This window comes from Melospiza georgiana, chromosome 20 (assembly GCF_028018845.1).
Source record: "Melospiza georgiana isolate bMelGeo1 chromosome 20, bMelGeo1.pri, whole genome shotgun sequence".
NCBI classification, from domain to species: Eukaryota; Metazoa; Chordata; class Aves; order Passeriformes; family Passerellidae; genus Melospiza; species Melospiza georgiana.
Genome location: NC_080449.1, coordinates 9,344,536 through 9,361,571, shown reverse-complemented (window position 1 = coordinate 9,361,571; position 17,036 = coordinate 9,344,536). Strand labels below are relative to the sequence as shown.

Here is a 17,036-nt window from a genome sequence, read left to right as displayed (position 1 = left end):
GGCAAATCCACCCATGGGCAGCCTGGGGCTCACCCATTGTGGCAGAGATGCTGCTCTCTCCCCTTTTCCATCCTCATCACTGCCCTTCATCCCCATCCCCTGCTCCTGTGCCCATCCCTTGTTCACCTCCCTCTGCTTTCCTCTCCTGCCTCTTCCCCACCTCTGTTCCACACTGGAAACCCTTTCCTAGGGTGGCTCTGGGGGCTCCCCCAGATGGAATTTTCCCCTGTAAACAGAGGCAGCACCGGGCTGGTCTGACTGGTACCAGTTCCTCAATGGGAGGGACGTGGCCTTAGCAAGGGGAGATGTTTCTGCTGGTGAACCCAGCTCTGTGAGGACCATCCCTGCAGTGGGAGGGGTTGGTGTCTGTGGGGCTGGGCAGGGTGAAGACTGCAGGACACCTCTGTCACCATCACTGCCACCGTCACTGTCACCATCGCTGTCACCCCCTGGCTCTCCTCCTGCTGGTTTTCCGGCCCCCCCAGTTTCCTGCTGTGGGGCAGCTGGGTGTAAGCCCACGAGGCAGAGATTTCTGTGATTAGGCAACGCCAGGCAGCCTCTCCCCTTTCGTTTTCAGTGCCTCTTCTTCCTCTTCCCCTGGGCAGCCCCAGCATCCGCCCCAAGAGCAGCAGCAGCAGCAGCAGAGCCCTGCGTGGCCATGGAGAGCAGGGACCGAGAGCCCCTGGTGAGGAAAACGAGCTCCTCGTACCACACCTTCCCCCAGGGCACTGCCAGGAGGCTCGACAAGGAGTACCTGAGGTGAGGAGCAAGGTGGGCAGAGGTTGGGCTGTGCCCCCCATCCCCAGGGCTGTGGGCTGGGGGCAGCTGGGGGAGGAGCTGTTCCAAATTCCTGCAATTGCTGAGCTGCTTTGGCATGGAATCTCGCCTGCCCACGGTGGCTGCAGGAGCCCACTTGGCAGCCTGATGGGTTTGTGTGACTCTTATGGGGGCAAGAGGTCCTGCTGGGGGCATGGGGGCTTTGCAAGAACTTTTTCCTTGCTCTGCTGGGATGAACCAGCTGCAGCTGGGTCCGTGGTGCCACCCAGCTCCAGCCTCTGCTTTTCTCGCTTTGTTGAACCCCCTGAAAACTGCCTGGCACAGAGAGAAGCACTAGCACAGAGAAACCCCAACAGCCTGGGGCTGTGCAGAGCCATTCCCCAGGAAAATCCCTCCGTGGCTGTCACCAGAGGCTGGAGGGAGCAGGGTTTGAGTTTCTGCTGGCACCCAACACATCCCTGTCCCTCTGTGCCTCCCCCAGGAGCCTCCACAACAAGCGGCTCTACCTGGCCGTGTTTGCCGCTGTCCTGGGCAACTTCAGCTTCGGCTTCGCCCTGGTTTATCCCTCCCCCGTCATCCCTGCCCTGGAGGCTCATCCCAGCCCTGCGCTGAGGCTGGACCAGCACACAGCGCCCTGGTTCGGGGTGAGGAGCGGGGTTATCCCGGCCAGGGTGCGGGCAGAGCCGGGGGGTGCCCGGGGGGGATGCCAGGCTCACATAGAGCCCTGGTTCGGGGTAAGGAGCTGGGGAGTGGGATGGGGCAAAGCCGGGGGTGCCCCGAGGGATGCCAGGCTCGCACAGAAGGGGTCATAAGGAGCTGGGGATCAGGATGGGGCATTGCCAGGGATGCCGGGGGGGGTGCCAGGCTCACCCAGCCCCTCTCTCCGCATGCCCCACAGTCGGTGTTCACGCTGGGAGCGGCGGCGGGCGGGCTCAGCACGATGCTGCTCAACGACTGCCTGGGCCGCAAGCTGAGCATCATGTTCTCGGCTCTGCCCTCGGCGCTGGGGTACGCGCTGTTGGCAGGAGCCCAGGGCCTCTGGATGCTGCTGCTGGGCCGGGTGCTGACGGGCTACGCCGGCGGAGTGACCTCTGCCTCCATCCCGGTAATGTGCCAGGGGAATGCGGGGCAGAAGGGGCTGTAGATGGGTAGGGGGATGCAGGGCAGGAGGTGCTGTGGATGGCAGGGGGATGCAGGGCAGGAGGTGCTGTGGATGGGCAGGAGGTGCTGTGGATGGCAGGGGGATGCAGGGCAGGAGGTGCTGTGGATGGGCAGGGGGATGCAGGGCAGGAGGGTTGGATGGGCAGGGGGATGCAGGGCAGGAGGTGCTGTGGATGGGCAGGGGAATGCAGGGCAGGAGGGTTGGATGGGCAGGGGGATGCAGGGCAGGAGGTGCTGTGGATGGGCAGGAGGTGCTGTGGATGGGCAGGGGGATGCAGGGCAGGAGGTGCTGTGGATGGCAGGGGGGTGCAGCAGGTGCTGCGGTGCCCTGGATGACCCGGGGATGATGCCGGGGCACCCCGCTGCTTTTCGGAGGCATCAGGGCTGTGTCTGGGCGAGCGGGGATGGGGAGGATGCAGCACCAGGGCTGGGGAGGGTGTACCCGCTGTTGGTGCTGGATTTCCTCGCCCGCAGGAAAGACAAGGCAGGTCCTCAGCCCCTGCTCCTCCCAGCAGTTATTTCCTCCCGAACAGCAGGCTCGTGTTTCACACAGAGGGGAAGGCAGGGGTTGAGTAACACCAGGGCACCTCTTTCCAGTAATGGAGCCACTGGAGCACTTCTCCCACACCGGGGGGAGGAGGGAAGCGGTGCTGCCGGCCAGGCTGTCCCTTCCTCTGGCCAGAAGCAGCAGAACCCGTCAGGTCCCCACCCCAAGAGGGCAATTCCCCAGCAATTTGGGTTTCCTCTGGTCACAGGGTGTGACTGCGAGGTGACAGAGGGCAGGAGCAGTGGGTGACAAGGGGATGTTGCAGCTCTGTGAAGGGGATGTTGCAGCTCTGTGAAGTGTGTGCTGTCCCTGTGCAGGTTTACATCTCAGAGATCTCCCACCCGGGGGTCAGGGGGATGCTGGGTGCCTGTCCCCAGATCATGGCAGTGCTGGGCTCCCTCGTCCTGTACGCTCTGGGTAAGTATCTCTGTGGTGTCCCAGTGGCCAGGGCAACACTGTGGGGAGGGGGAGCTTAAAATAAACAACCTTCTGAGCAGGTGAGGGCTTGTTCCCCTCAGCAGTGCTGAGAGGGCTGGACAGGTCATTCATGCCCCTTACTCTGGTGTGTGTGCCCTGAGGAATGAATCCATAGCCCACATGGACCTGTGGCCATCACTGTGCCCACAGATCCAGGTCCTGATGAGGTTTTGCCCAGGCTCGAGGGCAGCACACAATGATATCCCTGTGCATCACCTGCCAGCACATGCCCTGGTTGCAGCAGGATCTTGCTGGATACTCTCAGATTTGCTGCAATTTCCCCATTATATACTGCTGGAAATGCTGCTGTAATAGGAGAGAATACATTCAAAATATATTTTTTGTTATTACTGTTTTTCCTGCTGTGTTTATTAAATGAAATCATTGGGGTGCTCAGGTGGAGGCAAGGCCAGGACACCCATTCCTGAGTGGTTTTCCCCTAACTGTGCTGCTCTGGCAGGGCTGGTCCTGGACTGGCGCTGGCTGGCCGTGGCCGGGGAGGTGCCGGTGCTTGCCATGGTCCTCCTGCTCTGCTTCATGCCCAACTCGCCCCGGTTCCTGCTCTCCCAGGGCAAGGAGGAGGAGGCCCTGGGCTCCCTGTGCTGGCTGAGGGGTCAGGACACAGATTATGCCCGGGAGTACGAGCAGATCAAGGACAGCGTGAGGAAGCAGGTGAGGAAGATCAACACAGGGAAATGTAACATGAAAACTGCAAAATCCATCCCCTGGGCAGCTCCTGAGCCACCCTCTGAATGCCAGATGGCTCCCAGAGGTTCTCACTTTATGTTTTTGCCTTTGTGCCCCCCAGAGCCGTCGGGTTTCCTGTGCTGAGCTCAAGGACCCCTTTCTTTACAAGCCCATCCTGATTTCGGGGCTGATGAGGTTCCTGCAGCAGCTCTCGGGGGTCACCTGCATCCTCGTGTACCTGCAGCCAATATTCAAGAAAACATCTGTCATCCTGGTGAGCCCTGGGCTTCAGCTCCTGCTCAGGCTGCCTGGGCCTTCAGTGAGGGTTGCCCAATGCTCCCACTTCCCTACAGACATAAAACCCTTTTCTAAAGGATCTGCCCTTCAAAAGGCTGAGGGAGGATGGGGAGCAGGACTGGCCCCACTGTGCTCCTCCTCTGAGTTCAGGCTCATCATCTCCAGTCTCCTACTGGGGGAACAGCCTTGGCCAAGCCCTCAGCAGCTGTAGGCATCTGTCCCTTCCCCTCGCTCAGCTTCCCCCTGGTTTTTTGCAGAAAGCAGAGTACGATGCAGCTCTGGTGGGCCTGGTGCGTCTGTCCGCGGTGGTCATCGCTGCTGTGTCCATGGACAAAGCTGGCAGGAAGATTCTCCTGTTTGTGTCAGGTGTGGCTCTCTCCACTTCTCCCACTGTGTTCTCAAGGGAAGCTCCTATTGAAGGATTTTCAGGAGCTCTGCAAGTGTGCAGGAGTGGAAATTTCAGCCCTACAGGGCTCAGGAAGAGAGGCAGGGAGGTCTCTTTCCCTTGGTGGTGCTTCAGCTCCTCAGCAGAGGCATTCCCAGGAGAGGAATCACTCACCCCTCATTCTCACTGTGCTGCTGCCTCTCTCCACAGCTGGTGTCATGTTGGTCTCCAACCTGACCATGGGGCTCTACATCCACTTTGAGCCAGCTTCTCACAACGGCACCCTGGCCAACACCACCCTGGCGAGCTCTGCCAACCTCCCTGCTGAGCCAACAAACTACATCACCCTCATCCCCCTCCTGGCAACCATGTTCTTCATCATGGGTAGGTGCAGAGAGCCACAGGACTGGCCACCAGCCAGGGGAGGGTGTTTCTCATCCAAGGCAGGGTGATGTGGAGCAAGGAGATTGGGGTTAGAGGGGGAAGGAAGGCAGATGTCCCTGGAAGAGCAAAAAAGGTGGCATGAGGAATGACATGAATGGGAGGCATAATGATTGCTCAGGGTTCTTCTGCACTCCTCAGTGATCTTCAAGGCCTGACCCCCTCCTCTTCTCCCCTGCAGGTTATGCCATGGGCTGGGGCCCCATCACTTGGCTGCTGATGTCGGAGATCCTCCCTCTCAAAGCCCGTGGGGTCGCCTCAGGCCTCTGTGTGCTCGTGAGCTGGCTGACAGCCTTCACCCTGACCCAGTTCTTCCTCCCAGTCGTGGTGGGTACTGCCTGGGGGTGTCCAGCAGTCCCTCCCAGCCCCTCTCTGTACCAGCTCACAGCTGCTTTCTGCTCCTTTCCAGAACTCCTTCGGCCTCGAGGTGCCCTTCCTGTTCTTCGCTGTCATCAGTGCTGGGAACATCTTATTCACTGGCTGCTGTGTCCCTGAAACCAAAGGCAGGTCTCTGGAGCAGATTGAGGCCTTTTTCAGGACTGGCAGGAGGTCCTTCCTGAGGTAGGAGCTGCCCTTGCCCAGGCTGAGGGCGAAGCAAACTTGTGCTGCTGGAAGTGGAGGCTGGAGCTCCCTGTGGGACAGGAAGGGGCAGCAGTGATCACCTTGCTCTGGCTGTAGAAGCTGCCAGCTGGAACTTTACCTTCTCCTCCTGTCAACCCTTGGGATGGGAGCAGGTCACCAGCAGGGCCAGGCTGGAGTTGAAGGTGTCCTGGAAGAATAACAGTGTGGGCAGGAGACTGTGGTTGCCCTTTGCTCAGCAGCCTGAGGGTCTGAGGGCTTGGCTGGAGCTGAGTTTACAGCAAAAGCTCATCGTGTAGCTGCAAGAATAAAACAGTTTTGCCTCCAACTGCAGGACTTGATTTTTTGCCTCCAACTGCATTGCCTTGATTTGCAGAGAAGGGAGGGATGGGAGAGGCAGAGCAGGACTGAGGCAAGGGGAACCACAGCAGCCTGCAGCTCCCCAGAGCAGTGTCAGGCACTCAAGGACTGTGAAAGAGGCAGAGCCAGATCTTTTGTATAAAAAGCTGCCACATTTTATTGCTCTAAAAACACACATTACACTAGAAGCCTAATGAACAAGACCAAATACAGTTCACAAAGAAAACCCAGGACAAAAGAGTGGGAACAGACAAACATCCAGCTGTAGTGCAAGTGATTCCCTGTGGGAAAGACACAGTGAGTACTGACAACACTTTGTGCTGGGGTGGGTCCTTCCCACCACACAAAGAGGGAGGTGGATGTGCCTCCACCTCCATCACTTTGAGATTTCAACTGCATAGTTAGTAGCAAATCAGTCTTACCCCTTTCCTGTGTGTCCTGCAAGATTAAGAACCTTTTATAATTATTTTCAGAGCTAACCCGAGGTAAAACACAGCTGCAGGAGGTGGTTATGGCTGTGAGGAACAAATGGCCTTGCTCAGTCCAGCCTGGCTCCTCCCAAAAGGGCAGAGGCACAAGGCTGAGCTGGGTCAGGATGTGCCCAAGCATTTGTCCAAGCTCCTGAGATGCACTTGGCACCCTGAGGGCTATTCCTGGGACATTCAGCCTGCTGTCCTGAGGAAGCAGGGGGTAAAACAGCATGTCTGAGTCAGCCCTCCAGATGTGCCAGCTGCCATTCTGATCTCCTGCAGCAGGAGATGAGAAATCACCTAGGAGAAGATGTGCTTTATCACAGCATTAATTTAAAACAGCCTAGGACAGAGGGAGAGTAGTGGGCCAAAATTAAAAACACAGAAAACATTCAGTATTAAACCTACCCTTTGCTGCTGAGACCCTTTTCCAGAAAGATGTTCAGCCCTGGCTGGAACACAACTTTTTCTAAGCATGGCCTGACTACAAGAGGTCTCAAGAGCCTCTGGTTTCCACTGACTTTCTGAAGATCAGGATTTCTGGCAGCCCTGTGCTCGAGCATTCTCTTTCTCACATGGCTAGGGACCAGCTCTTGATACCTTCACTTCAGTGAAACCCTTCCCTGAAGACAGTGGATGTTTTTTTCCTGAGGAAAAAATGACAGAGATGAATTGAGCTTCCCAGGGCTCAGCCTAAGGAGGAAATGCCCCACTAGGAAACGAGGTTGGACTCCAGCTCCTGAGAGAACCCCATGGAGGAGCATTTTCTGAGTGACCTCCTTCCTCCAGCACAGCGAGTCCCAGGGCTTTTGCTACAACATTTGGAGTGTGAGAAATCACAGTGGCTCTTTCCAGAGGTAGAATGGTGTTTTTATTCACTGCACACACAGAGAATCGATGGGTGTGACAGAGCAGCGAGCTCTGCCCTGCTCTTCACGCCCCATGGGCAGCCCCAGGGGACACAGAGCTGCCACACATGAGTGGCAGAGGCATGGAAGAGTGGCACAGTGTACAAACCTGCCCTGGTGACTGGTGTGTGACAGGCCACTGCTCCCCAGGGGTCCTTCCAGCTCGATGTCCTCAGTGTGTCACCCCCTGACCCTCACGTCATCTCCTTTCCAAGCCTGGAGAGCAGACCCTGCCCCACAGAGCCCCTCTGGATCAGCCATCCCACCTGCAAGCCCTCAGCAGGAGTTGGATTGAGCCTGTGAAACCTCCAGAGCAGGGTTTAAACCTCATTTGTCCTCACACAGCTCCAAGTACCCCGAGGGTGCCTCTAAACACAACTAACAAGCACCATGCACTGGCATTAACTACTGGGATGCTACTCTACTCTAAAGCTCTTCCTATCTCCACCAAACAGGCCCACATGGAGGTGAGACCATCCACTGATGTCACTACAGCTCTTACAAGCCAGGGTGCTGTCACCAAGCCTGTCTGGCAGCGTCTGGCTTGGTTCCTGCTGCAGCAGACAGCCAAAATTCCCAAGGGTTCCCACTCCAGACAGGACCCTGTAGGAGTCACCACCCTTGGAGCACGGATCTGAGACACCTCCATGGTGGCAGCACTTCAAGCACTGTGGCCAAAGGCTCCAGCTCAGGTCTGCCAGGGGAGTCCCTGAGACCATTTTCAGCTGAGCTTTGCCACCCGCTCATGGTGGCAGATTGATGCACATTTCTCCCTTGCCTCAGCCCCAGGGTCACACCCTGCTGCCACCAAACACTGTGACAGCACTGCTGGGTCTCCTGCCTCGGTGCCCAGGAGCAGAGTGGGCCCTGCAGGTGCCCTGGAGCAGCACCCACCTCCCCCAGCCACAGGGACCATGCAGGAGGAGAGGCAGATGAGGGTCCCACCAGCTCTGTGCTCCCTCAGAGCACCCTGGAAATCTCAGCCCTTGAGCTCTGCTTTGCCTTTGGCCTCCTGACACTAAAGCTACTGCAGAACTACTCACAGAGCAAAGCTGCCACTACCAGAGACACTGACATGCATCAGTCTGCAACATTCCTCTACTAAACTACAGAACTCCCCACACCCCCCTGAAATCAAAGCCTGTGCCCATTCCTGAGGCAGGGCTCTGCCCTTGCAGCACCGGAGGTTTTTCCCTCTGGAGTATTCCTCCTGCATGGCCCCTGCATTGCATCCAGCACCAGGGATCAGCCAAGGGCTGGGGGCTCCAAACCAGCACAGCTTTGAGGGAAAAAAAACCTTCCTTTATGGAAAAAACCCAGGCTGGTGGTTCCTGCTGTGCACCCCAGACAAGGGGTGTTGGAGCAATCCCAGTTCAAAGGTGGGGGAAAGGGGCTTTGCACAAAAAGGGTGCCCACATCCAGGAAATCCTGGAATCCTCACAGCTCCTGAGCTCCAGGGAAGAAGCAGCAGCTCACAGGAGCCAGCAGCTTGAGGAAGGGCAGGGTTGAGGAGAGTTTTCAGCACGGACAGACCCCTCTGACAGACAGACAGACAGCACTGAGCCTCCAGCAGCATTTCTCAGAGCACAGCACAAGCCCTCTGTACCCAAGGATTCAAGCTGGGACACACAGTGCTGGTGGCTGTCCCAGTCCAGCAGTTACAGCCCAGTTTTCCTCCCTTCTCTCTCCCAGAAGAAGGGGAAAACACAGTTTGTCAAGTTTGTGGCCCAGAAAAAGACAAATGGGTCAAAGGACAACACACTTTTTTTGAAGAATCTGAGAAACACTCTGAAGGCTGAAATTGGATTTTGCAGCAGCCAGGGCTGTCCCTGGGTTCAGAGACTCCTGGCGAAATGAGGCAGCCTGTGAAGGACAGGAAACAGAGCACTCCTTTCTCCTATATCCAGAGAAAATGAGTCCCATTAAAGAACTTAAATAACTAGAAATAAATTATTCCCCTTTTTCCTAATGAAAACAAAAAGCAACCATATAAAAATCAAATAAATTAAAATCCCCAGGACAAACTGGGATGAGAAGAGGGGGATCTGGACTTAGTGAGCAGTTTTGTACTGCATGGTACAAAGCAAACAGAAAATGCAGTGTGAAAACCACAGAAAGAGCCTGGAATAGCAAATTAAAACATCCCAGCTGTCCACACTGAAATGGTGCAGCCTCCTCTCTGTTTGCACAGGGAAGTTGTGCCACCTTCCCATACAAAAGAGCTCAGGATTGATGCAAAAACCACAATCCCAAAGACAAAGGCTGTACCAGAGCAGAGTAGGTCCCTTGACAGAGGGATGCAGAGTCCCAGGCTCACAAGGCAGGAATGCTCCTGCTCATCAGTGACCCTCACACCAGCAAAAAATCCCACTTGGCTCAAGAAACAACATCCTTTTCAGCTGAGGTACAGTAAATATTGTTTCCCTTCTGCCCCAATAAAAGAGTGAAGCTTAAGAAAAGTGCCCTTATTAAGACAAAGTAATTAATTCTTACAATTTAAGTAAATGGCAGTCACTGCCTGTAGCTGTGTCCAGAGGAAGCAGGGACTGTGCTTTGGAGGCCCCAGGATCTGCCCAGCAGCTCTGGCAGCTCCCTTGAAGAGATGGATTTTATCTTTAGATGGGTTTTTCTGGAAATCCTTTCCTGTGCAGCAATGCCTCCAGTGCTTGGTCCCATAATTAAAACAGTGGAAGAAGACCAAGGTTAAGCACCAGGGGGTTTTAGGTGTTGTACCTGGGAAGGGCCATCCCAGGGAGTGTTGCTAAGATGTGGAACCTGCACTGGCAGGTCCTCTGTCCCTCCTCACCCATCCACAGGGCAGTCCAGAAAAAAAATAAAAGGTTGTGAAAGCAGCACTCAGAGAGCCAGCACCTCTGCAGCAAAAAGAAAAGAAAATATTAAAAAATAGGGGCACTGTTTGGGTTGAGAGCTGAGGAGAGAAGGACAGACGTGCTGAGGTCTGGCTGCTGGTGTGAGGAGAGGACACAGCCTGCCCCAGCCCCTGAGATTCCCACTTGCTGCAGTGTCCAGGGACATCGTGGTGTAGCAGGGAGTGGAGAGGACAGAGGGAAGGGCAGAGCAGACTTCCACATCTTCACCATGTCCAGGAGATGCCACCCAGAGCTCGTGTCCTTCAGAGAGCCTGTCCCTCCAGGCTTCCCGTCAGCTTCTCTTCATCCATCTGCTTCTGCTGCTGGTGGATGCGGGCGTAGGAGATGGCATCTCCCCTGTGGGGACAAGGGACAGCGTGGGCATGGCAGGGACTGTCCCAGCTGGGGCTGCCTCTCCGTGCCAAGGGATTCCAGGGGTCAAACCACACTTGCTGGCCCTCCTCAACCCTCAAAGCTGGGCCCATCCACCCAACAGCTGCAGACAGAAGAGTGGGACCCTCAGAACCCCCAAAACTCAGAGCTTCAGCAGCCCCCAGAACCTCCCCACACAGGGCACAAGGGTGGGACTCTCAGAACCCCCAAAACTCTGAGCTTCAGCAGCCCCCAGGACCTTCCCTCACAGGGAAGAAGGGTGGGACCCTCAGAACCCCCAAAACTCAGAGCTTCAGCAGCCCCCATGACCTCCCCTCACAGGGCCCTGTGGTGAGGGAGGTTTTCTCTGCCATGAGGGAGAAGGTGGAATGATCCACGCTCACACCTCAGCACGGTTTGTGCACGAGCTGAGGGAGGCAGATGGGGCAGCTCTGGAGCTCCATCTCCCCCTTTCCCTGCCCTCCCCGAGCACCTGAACCTCTCTTACTTCTTTCCCAGGGCCGACATTCCGTAGAGCACGCCGGTGGCGAAGGCGATGGCGTTGCCCAGGAGCGTGGTCAGCGTCAGGCTGAGTATGACGGGGAACACGGCCATGCTGCAAGACAGGGGCAGCCCTCAGAGCAGGGCCCTGCTCCCCAGGGGTTGCAGGGGTGTTTTTATCCTGGGGTGTGCCCACCATGAGCCCTCAGGAGCATCCTCACCCGCAGTAGAAAGCTGCTTTCTGCCAGGCCCGCAGCCGGTCGGCCCTGGCGGCCACGGCGTTGGCGAACTCGATGAACTGGCAGCAGAAAGGGGCCTCACACAGGAACAACACGAAGGCGTTGAACCTCCAGAGAGAGCAAACCAGAGTTAATCCTGCCATTAGGCACCAATTTGGGGGTCAGCAATGCCCCCCAGACCCACAGAGAGCAGATATTCCATGCTCTGCGCAGGTGGAGTGAATGGTGAGGCCGGGCCCCGCTCTGCTCCCCCCCTCAGTTCTTGATGATTTCCACATTTTCAAGCCCTGTTGCCCCAGATTTATTTTGGACAAGGGTATCTCGGTATTTGCTCTCCAGAGAGAGCAAACCAGAGTTAATCCTGCTTTTAGGCACCAATTTGGGGGTCAGCAATGCCCTCCAGGCCCGCAGAGAGCAGATATTCCATGCTCCGTGCAGGTGGAGGGAATGGTGAAGCTGAGCCCCGCTCTGCTCCCCCCTCAGTTCTTGATAATTTCCAAATTTCCAAGCTCTGCTACCTCAAACTTATATTGGACAAGGGTATCTAGGTATTTGCCTAAAAATGCATTATGAAATAATATAAACAGAATAAACCTAACATCTCAACCTGCCTGGCAATTCCCAGAGCCTGGTGGATGTTTCACTCCCATCCACTGCCCAAGCAGGGCAGCTTTGCCCCCTCAGTGGGATCTGGTTAACAATGCCTCCCTCCCAGCAGGAAAATGAAAATAAAACTGCTCACATCATCCACACGCCGGCTGCAATGTTCAGGGGGTTGATGGTGACACAGTTCCAGAGACCAGAAATGGCACAGGCTGGAAAGAAAGAGGTTTTCAGTGACCACCATGACCAACCCTGAATGCCCTTGGCCAGCACTTATGGGCACTGCAGGGCAGCACAGGATGGTGGGTGGAAAGGTCTGGTGGCCCAAAAGGAGACTGGAATGCAGGGAAGAGCCCTCCCCTGGTATCTTTTTGCTCTGAGTGCTGTTCCAACAATTATTTCCCTTGTGTAGAACAATATTTGCTTCCACGTGGAGTTCAGGATGTGCACCTGGATTTTATGTGTCAAGGTGGACAAGAAGTACCAGCAGGTTCCACCTCTGAGCAGCACAGGGCAAGTTCAGCAGAAACATGGCTTGCACAGAGGAAAATAATAAATACAGCAGAGGTGAACACAGCTCTGCCACTCACTGCTGGTTCTGTGCAGCTTCACCAGAGGTGGGCAGAAAAAAGCCAAGTTGGGGTCTCTGGTAATACAAAAGGAAGTGAATAAAGCCCAAAATCACCCCAGTGATCGTGGCTCTGTAACTCAGGGAGAGGAACCAGGCAGCAATGACTGAGCTGAGCTGCACCCACCTCCCTGCTGCCTCATTAAACTTGCAGAGTGTTCCTGGCACCTGATATGGGCCCTTCCCTTTGCCAGGGCCAGAGCTGGCACCAGGAACTCGCGCTCAGCTGGGAGAGCAGGAGACACACCTCAGCAAATATCATCACACTGTAAAACTCCACCTAAAATGGATTCTATAGCCTTTAAAGGCTGTCTTGGGGATGATGGAGAGCAGCAGAGCCCCTCTCTGAGGATGAGACCAGCCCTGGATTGAGGATTTTGGGTGTCTGCTGAGGGGATCCCTGAGCAGAGCTGCTGTGAGCAGCCTTGACCTTCAAAAGCCTGGCACATGCTTGCAAGGTTTCTTTTAAGCAGTTGCTGCTGAATCCTCAAAGTTCCTTTAAAAATAGTTATCCTTGTTTACCAAGCTGGGAAGCAGAATTGCAGGCAGTGACAGGACACATTGAAGGTCATCCCATGAGCAAATGACCTCCTGGTCTTAGGAAATACCAAAAAACATTATTTTTTAACACTTCCTAGAACTAAGCCCACAGGACCCAAAATCTTTAGGAGAGTCCTGCAAGAACAAGATCAGCTAGCAGAGGGGATATTCCAGAGGTTGTGCTAATGTCTGTGCTCCAAGGGCACTTCTCACCCTCCCATGCCACAGGTTCCACTGTCACTGTCCCCAGGGGAAACTGAGGCACGGGAGTGAGGTGATCTGTTCGTGGTCACAGGTGCAAACAGCTGGAGAGGAGCAATGGCAAACAGGATTCCAGCAGAGCACAGAGGTTCAGGCAGTTCCCAGCAGGTCTCCACCACACAACAAACCAAGAGAAGCAGAATGTTCTTTTCCAAGCAAGTCTCCAGGGGTTGTTTTGCCAGGTTTCTGGTTTGGTTTTGTCCCCAAACACTCCAAAACAACCCTGCAGCACCATGTCCCTGCAGCACTCCTGGCTCAGCAACCAGCCTGGCTGGCAGAGGACTAATGACCCAGGAAGCAGAGCTGAGCAAGCCCCACGTCAGCAGGAGCAGCAGGAAAGGAGTCAAAGGTTTGGGATCACAGGAGCACTGCCCCCAGAGCTGCTGCCAACAGCCACAGGACAACTCGGTGACCTTGGGTCTCCTTTGCAGAGCTGCTTGTCCCACACAGCCTGGTACATCCTTGTCCCACCAGGGCAGGAGCTGATTCCAACCCTGCCAAGCCAAAAATTTGTTTTTAAAATGTTTTCTTTTCAAACAGAGGCCTCACAACAGGGTTAAAACATAGATAATGCTCCGTGGCACGTAAGCTGTGGGAGACAGACAGTTCTGCCATTTGTTTAACTGCTGTCCCATCTCGAATCCCTGAGGAAGCACAAATAACTGGGAGTTAAATGAGGGGGGAAGGACACCCTTCCCTACAAAGGCTCTATTCATTTCCAGCAGCTGGTCACTGTCCTCAACACAAGCCTATTTTTGCTCCTAGAGTGTTTTACAAAAGCCACAGACTCTCCTCGTCCCATTACAAACAGGAACACAAGGAGAGAAGGGACTTGGCCAAGGTCACCAAGCCAGCATGTGCAGGAGCCAGAAAGGGATCCTGAACCTTGTCTGTCTGGTTCTTGCTCCAGCCCTTGGATTTTTCTGGCTGCAGCAAGCTGTGGCTGCAGGTGTTTGCATGTGGCAGATGTTGTCTGCTGGTCTCACCTCCGCTAACGAAGTTTCTCTTCCTTTCTGAGGGAATTTTTCCTTCTGTAAGAAATAATCCAGCCCTGTAGCAGCATTACAATCCAGTTGCTCACAAAACTTATAAATTAGTTCTGTTCTTTCACAGTGAGCTCTGAGAACAACAGCAATCTCCAGCCTTGCTGGTTTATTCATCATCTCTTCTCCAAACCATCCACCTTCAACAAGGTGGTGCTGAACAAGCAGAATTTTGAAGAGGAGTGTTGGTAGCACAGGGTACTGGTTGTTTTTTCCACAATCACCCCTTTCCCTGTTCATAAGGAGAGTTTGTGCCTCATTCTCTGCCTGATAAAGAGACAGGGCTCCAGAGCCAGCTGTCACTCCCCAAATCTTTGGCAAACCCTGTTAAGAACCTGGCTCTTCTTCCAAAAGCTTCTCCCAGACTCACCCAAAGACATAAAACTCTCATCTTTCCTGTAAAAACAAGCCACGAGGTCGCAGAGCTGTGAACAAAAGGTTGGGAAAATAATCCAAGTATAATTCAGCTGCTTTGAAACACAAAGACAGAGAGGGAAAAAGAAGAAATTTGCACTTTCAAGCCACTCACGAGCTGCTGTAGCACGAGGCTGGCAGTGCCACCAGCGTGACCCACCAGCTCTTCACCCTCCATCCACATCACCCCGAGCTCTGCATGGGATAAAACTGCAGGAACAGTGCTGAGGCTCCTGCTACAGCCCCAGCCCGTGGGAAAGAAGCTGCTCCTCTGAACCCCCACCTGGGACCTGCTCCACAGACACTTCCCAGCTGGTTCTCCTGGCTGCTGGCCGGGCCAGGAGTGCGGGGGCCTCCGGCAGGGCACGGGGTGTGCAGAGCAGTCCCACCAAATCCTGTCACACCTCCAGCATTTCAGCACCTAGCACATGGAACGGGGAGAGCAGCACATGTTTTACCAGCCTGGCCAAAAAGGGCTTAGAGGAGACTGCCTAGTGATACCACAGGGTGCAAATGTCAGCCCCAAAAACATGGTGGGGTTGTGCAGCCCAGCCCCAAGGCAAAAGGCAGGCAGGGGGAGAAGGTGATCAGACACAAAGCTCCAGCTGATGGAATAAATCAGGGCTGATTGCACTGGCTGAGAAACCTTCTTGTTTAACTTGAAGTCGTGGACCTGAAGCAGGAGAAATTCTCCATCCTGTGCTCTGCAGGAGATCAGACTAAGCGGTCATAACAGTCCCTCCTGCTTTTAAGAGCTATTAATCTCTCCACAGAATGTAGCAAAACAGCACTCCAGGACAGGCTGATTTCTGGCAAACTTGCTGAGACTCTTTCCCTGGGAAAATTTTTTTCAGCAGCAGGTAATTCTGAGCTCAGCCAACTCACTCTGCGTCTGCAGCTCCGTTCTCTGTGTCCTACCAAAGCCCTTAAAAGCAAACAGCCAAACCCAAACCATTCTTCACCTTCAGCAAAACTCAGGGTAGTTGGGCAGGCCTTCTGCAATCAGCAACAGGAGCAATGGGAAACATGCTCTGACAGTCAGGATGGAGGGGAAACAAACAAGTTGTAGGAACATATAAACACCCAAAATCAAACAGGATAAACCAAACCCTGTGGTCATTCTTCCAGCCCTGACCTGACCCCATGAGCCTGGTGCTCATTGTAAAACCATCTAAATTGCCTGCTAGGCACCAGGGCTCAGCTGCTGCTCCCATCACTGCCAGGGAGTGCCACATCCAAAAAGAACCTCAGGGATTTGCAGATTGCCCTGTGACATCCTGCTGTGGGTGCCAAAGTTCAGCAGGGTCAGTGAGCACAGAGCACATCCCTGGTGGGCTCAGTGAGCACAGAGCACATCCCTGGTGGGCTCAGTGGGCACAGGGCACATCCCTGGTGGGCTCAGTGAGCACAGAACACATCCCTGGTGGGCTCAAAGCACATCCCTGGTGGGCTCAGTGGGCACAGGGCACATCCCTGGTGGGCTCAGTGGGCACAGAGCCCATCCCTGGTGGGCTCAAAGCACATCCCTGATGGGCTCAGTGAGCACAGAGCACATCCCTGGTGGGCTCAGTGAGTACAGGGCACATCCCTGGTGGGCTCAGTGGGCACAGAGCACATCCCTGGTGAGCTCAGTGGGCACAGGGCACATCCCTGGTGGGCTCAGTGGGCACCCAGCATATCCCTGGTGGGCTCAGTGGGCACAGAGCCCATCTCTCATGGGCAGCTGAGCCCACCCTGCTGCAGGCACAGCCACCACTCTCCCTTCTGCCCCAAACACAGCAAACCAGCACCCAGAGCTGGCACAACCCATCACCCCAATACCCCTTCATGGCACAGCCAACATGACCCCCGAAATGGGGTCAGGACCCCAAAACGGGGTCAGGACCCCAACAGGAGCTCTGTCATGCAGGAGGGGGCACACAGAGGGGAGGGGATACTCACACATGCCCCCGATGACCCCGGCAATCCTGCAGAGCCACCTGTACCACCAGGTCATGCCCTCATCGGCCGCTGCTGCCTCGGGGGCTTCTGCTGCTGCTGCTGCTGCTGCTGGGAGCTGCTCATCCTGCGAGCTCATCTCCCCCCGCTGCCGGGGGCTCCTGCTGCCCACCTGAGCCCCCAGGTGTCACCCCCTGGTGCAGCCAGCCCCGGGGACAGCCCCTACAGGCAGGCCTGGGCCTGTGCCCGTGTCCCCATGCAGGGCTGGCCCCCCAGGGCTGACAATGGAGGCTGGCTGGCTGCAGAGCGGTGATGCCAGCGGGCCTGGAGCTGCTCCACGGCCGGCTCGAGCTGCATTGTGGGTCCCCCCCGGCAGCAGGCAGGGCTTTGCCTTTGATGTCACTGCATTAAAAGGCTGTGGGCAGAGCTCTGCTGCTCATATTCATCAGCACAGGCACGGCCAGCACCTCACTCCAGCTCTGGGTGCCCCCGGGAAAAACTGGGTGTTGTTATCCAGGCAAGGCAGTGTTTGCTGCTC

General features: G+C 55.5%; 2 protein-coding genes across 2 annotated transcripts; one reads left to right on the top strand and one right to left on the bottom strand.

Annotated features, from left to right (window-relative positions):
- The first annotated feature begins 658 nt into the window (after positions 1–658).
- SLC2A6 (solute carrier family 2 member 6) lies at positions 659–5,337 on the top strand. Its single transcript, XM_058038336.1, has 10 exons — positions 659–759; positions 1,259–1,421; positions 1,676–1,882; positions 2,803–2,902; positions 3,423–3,634; positions 3,771–3,923; positions 4,204–4,312; positions 4,542–4,715; positions 4,954–5,099; positions 5,182–5,337. Exons 1-10 carry the CDS (start codon positions 659–661, stop codon positions 5,335–5,337), a joined length of 1,521 nt encoding a protein of 506 aa, XP_057894319.1.
- A 525-nt stretch (positions 5,338–5,862) lies between these two features.
- CACFD1 (calcium channel flower domain containing 1) lies at positions 5,863–16,840 on the bottom strand. Its single transcript, XM_058038313.1, has 5 exons — positions 16,502–16,840; positions 11,814–11,886; positions 11,054–11,179; positions 10,840–10,947; positions 5,863–10,316 (listed from the first exon to the last, which is right to left on the bottom strand). The coding sequence occupies exons 1-5, from the start codon at positions 16,635–16,637 to the stop codon at positions 10,223–10,225; spliced, it is 537 nt and encodes a 178-aa protein (XP_057894296.1). The 5' UTR covers positions 16,638–16,840; the 3' UTR covers positions 5,863–10,222.
- Between the last annotated feature and the right edge of the window lie 196 nt (positions 16,841–17,036).

What these genes read in the sequence shown, in the direction of transcription:
- SLC2A6 (XM_058038336.1), top strand. Translation starts at nt 659, where the DNA reads ATGGAGAGCAGGGACCGAGAGCCCCTGGTGAGGAAAACGAGCTCCTCG. An exon ending in TGACCTCTGCCTCCATCCCG is followed by an intron (nt 1,883 to 2,802) that starts GTAATGTGCCAG and finishes GTCCCTGTGCAG; the next exon opens with GTTTACATCTCAGAGATCTC. An exon ending in AACCATGTTCTTCATCATGG is followed by an intron (nt 4,716 to 4,953) that starts GTAGGTGCAGAG and finishes TCTCCCCTGCAG; the next exon opens with GTTATGCCATGGGCTGGGGC.
- CACFD1 (XM_058038313.1), bottom strand. Translation starts at nt 16,637, where the DNA reads ATGAGCTCGCAGGATGAGCAGCTCCCAGCAGCAGCAGCAGCAGCAGCA. An exon ending in GCAGCCGGCGTGTGGATGAT is followed by an intron (nt 11,180 to 11,813) that starts GTGAGCAGTTTT and finishes CTCTCTCTGGAG; the next exon opens with GTTCAACGCCTTCGTGTTGT. An exon ending in ATGTCGGCCCTGGGAAAGAA is followed by an intron (nt 10,317 to 10,839) that starts GTAAGAGAGGTT and finishes TTGTCCCCACAG; the next exon opens with GGGAGATGCCATCTCCTACG.